Source organism: Impatiens glandulifera, chromosome 3, assembly GCF_907164915.1.
Source record: "Impatiens glandulifera chromosome 3, dImpGla2.1, whole genome shotgun sequence".
Classification (NCBI taxonomy): domain Eukaryota; kingdom Viridiplantae; phylum Streptophyta; class Magnoliopsida; order Ericales; family Balsaminaceae; genus Impatiens; species Impatiens glandulifera.
In genome coordinates, this window is record NC_061864.1 from 68,373 (window position 1) to 75,997 (window position 7,625).

The 7,625-nt window shown below is 36.2% G+C and overlaps 1 protein-coding gene across 2 annotated transcripts; it reads left to right on the top strand.

The window, feature by feature from the left end:
• The first annotated feature begins 453 nt into the window (after positions 1 to 453).
• Positions 454 to 7,261, top strand: LOC124929284 (CST complex subunit CTC1). 2 transcript variants are annotated; one of them, XM_047469606.1, is made up of 17 exons: positions 455 to 1,769; positions 1,904 to 2,022; positions 2,109 to 2,183; positions 2,269 to 2,347; positions 2,431 to 2,493; positions 2,583 to 2,660; positions 2,782 to 2,976; positions 3,571 to 3,672; positions 3,759 to 4,037; positions 4,112 to 4,507; positions 4,617 to 4,763; positions 4,871 to 5,215; positions 5,301 to 5,392; positions 5,469 to 5,667; positions 5,782 to 5,893; positions 6,528 to 6,820; positions 6,905 to 7,261. In XM_047469606.1, exons 1-17 carry the CDS (start codon positions 678 to 680, stop codon positions 7,100 to 7,102), a joined length of 3,864 nt encoding a protein of 1,287 aa, XP_047325562.1. In that variant the 5' UTR covers positions 455 to 677; the 3' UTR covers positions 7,103 to 7,261. The 2 variants fall into 2 exon arrangements, with proteins under 2 accessions (XP_047325563.1, XP_047325562.1); XM_047469607.1 differs by lacking the exon at positions 6,905 to 7,261 and having other exon boundaries at positions 454 to 1,769; positions 5,782 to 5,910; positions 6,528 to 6,719.
• Positions 7,262 to 7,625: the final 364 nt, after the last annotated feature.

Consider the following 7,625-nt stretch of genomic DNA (forward strand, 5'->3'; position numbering starts at 1 on the left):
TTTCTGCCCCCAAACACTATAAATATAATTAAATATATTAAATCACTAATATATTTATTTATTCACTATTTTTTATAAGATTAATAAATTTATTTTTTATAATAATATAAAATTTTAATATATTAAAATATATATTATATTAAAAAAATTGTTTATATAATTTTATTGAATAATTTTTTTTTTTAAATATTTTATTAATGGTGCTCCGGGGATTTCTCGAAACCGAACAAAATCGAACGGAACGGGGATGATATTAAAAAAATCTTAGAAATAAAAACGGAACGGAAATGATAAATACAATCCCGCCCGAACCGCCCCATTACCATCCTTATACCTATGCTAAATTTGAAAATAAAATATTAGGATTATTTAGTCAAATTTCCTCTATTAACTTAACTAGGTCCTTGATATATCTTCTAGGTTTTCATGGTTCCATTGGTATTTTTCTTTTTAGACTAAAAAGTCTATATATTACATCTGCAAGTTTCTGTATCGACTCCGGCAGAACATTTGGGTTCATAGTTTTAATAGTTACTGGTTAATGAATGACATTCTTGAAGTTCTTGATCTATGGGATTTATTGAACTCTTGCAGTTATCATTTCGCCCTGAATCTTATTCCCCGACTCAGTAACCCTCACTCCCCCTGGAAATGCATAAGTGAATCTTGTGTCGGTTATGGAAGATGACGTGAAAATCATCAGCATTGCGGAGCTCATCCGACTCTCTCGTCCAATTTCCGGCGCTTCATCCCTATCATGCAACAGTTCAATCAATCCAATTATTCCCAGGCATTCGGGTACCACGGGCCTCCCCGCTGCTTCTCAAAACCCTAAAGATCGAATCCTCCATCCCTTGGACCACCCGGCTATCATAGTCGGAACCCTATCTCTGCCTACCTTCAACAGCTTGTCCACTACCAGAGTTGTTTCCCGCTGTCTGAGTACAAATTGCTTATCTTTCTCCGATGATTCATTTACAGTTTGTTGCGATGTTCTTGATCTAGACATCCGAATCATTGGGAGGAAGATTCACGTAGTTGCTTGGAATTTCATTCCTCTCAAATGTGGAGGTGGGTTTTTGGAAATTATATGCTGGAGAAATCCTACAATTTCCCATGGACAGTCCCTCTTCTGTTCTGACCCAATCCCTTTGGTCCCAGGTTGTTCTGTTTCCGGTAAAGATAGTTTGAAGAGTGGTACTTTTGTTTGGGGTATGATAGAATCTGTTAGCCCTGTTTCAGTTGTTTCATGTACAACTGGATCTAATACTAATTCTGATGAGAAGGGTAATATATCTGGATTCCTCCTTCAACTTTTGATATGTGAATGTACATTATGTTGTTTAAGAGATTACACAAAAGCTTTGTCAGTCCTAACCGACAAGTGGAGTGATCATTATTTTAACAAACCAGTAATTGTCTACTTCTGTGGTCCTGCTTCATCTTGGCATCCAGTAATTACCAGGTTGCTAGGATATACCCTGGTACTATCTGGGATGAAGAAGAAATTAGTTTTTATAGAGAAGGAAGAGTCTAAGTTAATGTATGTGACCACAGAGAAGGCTTTCTTCTGTATTTCCAAGTGGCCACATGGGAAAAATTCACTTGGAAAGGTTGTGCAGGGTAAAGGTGAATGTGGTATGTATACTGGCAGTGTGACAGGGATTTACATGCATGGTATGGTTGTTGAGTTAGACAAGGATGTGCTTTTACTAATTTGCACAAATCAGCTCCCCCAACTGCCGCACAGCCTGAGGGTTGGCTCAGTTGTAAGTGAAATGGATTTTATTTGGTTTGTATTGAATTTATATTTGCAAATATGTGGGTTTATTTATTTATTTGATAAAACATCTATAGAGTTTTGGATCAACTCTTACACTATAATTTGCATGGGTCTTATTAGGTGTCAGTAAAAAATGCTCATTTTGTGAATCCAAAGTTTGTTTGGGCAAAAATATTGGTACTTGGAGCTTGTGTTAAAACCAGCATTTGTTTGAAATCCTTCTCCCCATTGGAGACTGGGTAAGTGCTACTTATGTGGATAATCTCTTGTTCTATGTAAGATGCAAATTCTTTAAGATTGACTCAGGGTATATTTGTATATGCAGCTGTTACAAATACACACGATCTCAAAGCCTCTTGGGAAAATTCATAGACTCCTTAAAGCTTTCTGCAAGGCTGTGGTATAGAAATATTTACGACTCTACAAATTCATCATGATGCCATCCACAATTTCTTGTTGCTAATTTCCTTTTCAAACTCTTTCAGGGTATTACTGCTTGTTTCAAGTTTCAGGAAGAAGTTCTCTGGGATTTTGTCTGAGAAGGTGGTCCTGGGAACACAACATGTAATACTTGTTATTCACCAATTGTACTTCTTGAAACTTCATCTTGCTTCAATTTTATTTGTGCTTTGTCTTGTTTTTACCAGAAGCAAGGTTGGGTCCAGTCATATGCATGTTCCTGTTTGCCTTCATTAGTGTCTCGGTCTCAGGTAAATTGGTTGAACTTTATGTAAGGATAAAAGAGTTGTCTCACAGTTCACACTGTCTACTCCGGTCATTATTGAGTTTCTTTTGGCAGCAAGGGGTATTTATAGAATTCTGTAAACATGATTCTTGTTGCTGTGGCGATGACACAAATTATGGTAACCTAAAACTGGTAAGCATAAGGCTACATAATCTTGCTTCAGTTTACCCTAGGTTCTTTGGTTTAGCCTCTACATTTTGTTGACAACTGTCTAGCTGTCTACAAGATTTAGTTATTTCATTTCATATTTCAGGTGGTACCGATTTCTGACTTTGTTGGCTTTTGTGAGGCCACATGGGTGCACCATCTATCAAATTGGAAAGTCGACTATGGATTTATGCTGGGCACGGATATTATTATTCCGCCTAATGAAAGGATATATCATCAGTCGATAAGGAGGGTTTTGCAAAGTGAGCATATTGATGTTGTCTTGCTTGGAATGCTACAGGTTATCTAGATATCCATTCTATATTTCCTGATGGGAAATGATCCATGCATCTCTCAATTAAGTGAACATTTTGGCTCCTGAGCAAGAAATCTGATGATTTATTTGTGCCTGAATATTGCTAAATATTGTCTCTATTTGGTTTGGGATACCATCCTTATCCATTTCTAAAATTCAAGTTGAAGTTTTCACTTTTGTCAACATCATATTCAATAACAGTTTCTCACTTACAACTTGAATTGAGAAACCAACCCGGATGGGACCCAAACTAAATATGGCCGTTTTTATACATGAGATAGAGTAACAATTTATCACTTTGTGAGTTATTTGGATCACTATGGAGAAAATAACCCAATTGAAAAATATAGCAAATAATTTTTGTTTCCCAGTTAATTGGCTTAAATTTGTAAACCAGGTCTGATCATGTGCCAGGTTGAGCATAACTCCTTTAAAAAAATTAGATCTAATTGGCTAAGTTTGCACTTAATGACTAATGGTCACCATAGCAGTTAATATCAGCTATACAACTTGGGCTTAACATTATTTGTTCAGTAGAATAATTGTAAAATTCACGTAGATTATGTGGCACAATTTTAGATTTCTCCTTCTGGAAGATTACAATTGATGGATGCAACTGGAAGCCTTGATGTTAGCATTCCAGATCTGTCACCAACTTGGAGCACCCATGGTATACATGAGGTGAATGCATTATCTTTTCATGTTGTCCCGGTTTCAGGAGCAAAGTGTTTCCTACCCTCCCCTGAATTATATTCCTTCACTTTCAGGTAAATGACTTCATAATTGTGATTGAAGGCTTACATGAAAAAGTTGATGATTCAGTGTCAAACCTTAGTGAATCCTTCTTTTATAGAAGTATATTTTGTAATGCTCCATTGACTAGAGCGTTTGAGCTGACAATTCATCTAATCTACCATCTTAGAAACAATAAGCTTATAAATGACCTTTTCCATGAGCGTGCGAGTGATAAAAGAAAATATGATGAACTTGAAGGCGGAAGATTTCACCTGCTGCGTGTCACTCATAAGTTTCCTTTGCAACAGAAGGTAAGATGCAACTGTATCTTTTAGCCAACGGATATGTTAAAACTTCTCTCTGAAATTCATTTTTTTCCACTCAGCTTCGGGCTCCTGCCACCTCAAAGAGGTCAACAATGTTTGCAGAAGCAAAGATCTTGTGCTGGGATCTGGTTCTCTCTGAGCAGAATGGGGATTCACGTTTATCTAATAAGTCCATGGAACATGTGAAACAAAGTTTTCAGGAATATCCAAGTCACAAGAGACACAAAATTGAGTCTTCTGGTGCATATAGTTCCCTTAAGATGAAGGGATGTTGTAATTCACATCCTTCAATTCAAGTTCCATGTATTGTTGATAAAAAGATTAATGGTCAGTATCTGGATAGTCCAGGTGTTCTGTACTACAAGAAAACTAAAGAAGCAGTTGGTTCTGCTTATAAACCAGCTATGCCAAAGGTTTTAATGGAGTTTGGACCTGAAAGCTTTTGCAAGCTGGAGGTCAGTTGCATTCTTCTATAGACTTTGTTTGACATTATATGGATGGTGTGGTGTTTGATGGTCTCATTTTAAAAGATAATCAAAGTTTCTCATTGTATTGAAATTGCAGTCACTGACGATTGGAGGGTATTACCTCATAAAGCATAATGAAGGAGACAAGTTTTGTTCCATCAAGGACATTGATATCATCGAGAACCATAAGATTGTTTTCAGTTCTACAATGCACATTTGGAGCCTTGCCTTTTCCTATGATGACGTTCTCATAGCTCTTTTTCTGTTTCATATTTTTATTTTGACTCTGTTGTTAATGAGCTTCCTTTCAACCCTTCCCATAAGATTTATTTTCCAGTCCTTGAACTGCAGGTTGCACATCCAAAGACAAACCCAGACATCTGCATAAAGTTTTCTAGTCATGCTTGGAAATTGTTGAAGATGAAGTATGACTTTTTGGAGGATCTGGTTACATCACTGTCGCCAGAAAATGTTGTTGACGATATCAAGACTTCAACAAAAATAACTTTTGGAAATTATGATGGTGGGAGTCATTTTCCCAAGGGAAAGTTGATATCTTTACATGGATATGTTTTGGCTGTTTATAATTTAATTTCTGATAGTTTTGGCTATGAAATTCCATTGAATTTCCATATGCCAATTTACTCCGAGGCAACTACAAGTCCTTGCATCCATGTTTTAGTGAGAGACCGCATTGTAATATTTTGTTTGCACTTAATCCTTTATCTTAGAATTAGATTTTTCACTGTGCACTCATTTTCCCTACTCAATCAACAATTAGGTCAGGATCTTTGGTTCCCTCAGTAAAATTGTTTATCCAGTAGGATTTGGAGTTGGTGTTGAGGCAACCTTTCATCGAATACTAGTGTTGAGGTATGCATTTTGTTCAGTGGTTGTCTGTTTGTATTCTAGCCTGCAACCTGACAGGCTAAATAATTGTTATTTCCAGTTGTGGAAGTGCATATATGATGCTTCCTGCCTCATGTATTGCCATACAATCTATCAGTTGTCAATTCAAATACCATTGTACCAATCAATCAGTTTCTTCAGGCACATGTAGCATTGAATTTCAGGACTATGTTCCTTCAGCTTTTGTTTCTGAAATACTGCAGCATAGTGGCCATAACCCTTTGCAGTTTCGTTGCAGGGTAAATTACACATGCTTCCAATATCATCCAGCTATTTGACATCTATTATTAACACTATTAATGGATCCTAGTTCAGCCATTGGCATTAAGATTTGAATTTGTCTGTCTTTGTAGGTTGTGGCCCTATACTTCCTCCTGCTGGAGAACAAAAATATTTGTTACCCAGATTCCAGGATGCATTCCAGATCATCATCAGTTCATATCCCCTTAGCTGGTTTCATACTGGGTATGATTAATTATATGGTACAAGGATCTGGTTGGATGAATTCTTTAAAAGATTATTCCTTTTATGCATTGTTGACGTAGGGCACTTTTGTCTTCACTGCCTTTCACTGTTTGCCAATCTATGAGTTGAATTTTCCAAATATTGTCTGCTTATATGGTACTACCTTAAAATCTTTTAAATCTGCATAAGCTTTTGCTTGAGTTTATGTCAAAAATAGGTTTTGATTAATGTTTTTAATTGAAGCAGAAGCTGTTTTTTGTCTTTATTTTATGAGAAAGGCCGGAGCCTGAAATGAAAAAGGCATTGGCAAGTCATGCTGATGCTTCTTTATAGGAGTCTTCAAGAGTAATCTGTCTTTTTTTTTTTGTTTCTCTTCTGATAGAATTTAATTATATTAAATGACTCTTCTCTCGTCCATAGTTTTCTGGAATTAGCTATGTATGTTGTATACTAGGCTGGCACGCCGCCACCCTTATGGCAATGGATGTGATTGTTGTAAAAATCTTAGGAGAGTTATCTCTCTTGGATGCAGATCCTTTATGTCGGCCAAATAGATTATTATAATTGCTTGCTCACTTTCATATTTTCACCAAAATTTCTTGCGTGAAATGTAAAATCTTATTTTTATAAGCAGATGATGGGTCATCCTCTTTTTGTTGCTGGACAAGTTATGATAAAGCAGCAATCTTATTGAGGCTGCAGGAAAATGCATTATTACATGGGTCCTGCAGCTCATCAATAAGTCATCTTAATAAACTTGTGAAGAAGTATGGAAAAATTGTTGTGGGAAACCATGGATCTTTATTTGACTCGGCATGCCAAGAACTGAATTGCTCTGTCGGTTCAGGAGGAGTTGCAATTAGCAGTTCAGATGAGAAGCTCCTGAAGCTTTTGATATTCAATGCATGCTTCGGCGGTGCGTCTTGGGTAAGTAAAATATGTAAAATGAATATGATGATGTGCGTGCTTACAGTGAGAGTATTGGTTTCATTGTTGCTTGATTGTTGGCAGGTTGTTGTGGGTTGTCCTATGGAGCCAAATTGTGTAGCACAAGTAGAGAAACAGTTGGGTGAGATGGAGATGGTGCTGCATCATCCTTTGCAAAATATTTGGGCTATAGAAATTCATCAAATGATGATGAACCCTACTACTAGTGTTCTCAGTGAAGCAAGAAACATGGTGGAGGAGGAACTTGTTGTTAACAACTGATACTGTGCAATATATATATTTATCTTCACCGGTTGTTAATAATAGTTTATCTTCAACAATCTTCCATTGGTTTGGGGTTGTGGAAAAGAAATTTCAGTGATAGATATATTATTTATCTTTTTTTTTGAAAATATATTATATATCTTCTTGATGCTTGCATTTTTATCTCAAGAATGATATTGAAATTGATGATGCGGAATTCGTCTTCTAGAGTAGACAGCTAGCTATAGCTTATAATGGGGAGGGGTTTTACATTCTTCTCTTCTAATGCATGCATCGCATGATGCATGCATGTATATCATGAGATAAAAATATATGAGAAATAATAAACTCAACGAAATGTTAGCAAAAATAAAGTCACGAATCTTACGTGATAAGTGGGTAGAAGAGAGAGACAAAAAAAAATTAAAAAATATATACACGAATCTGGCTTTATTTATTTCTCTTTGAAACTTCTCTGGCTTCATTTATTTCTCTCTCTGAAACTTCTTTAGTGAAATTCCATGGTATCGTTTTTACAGAT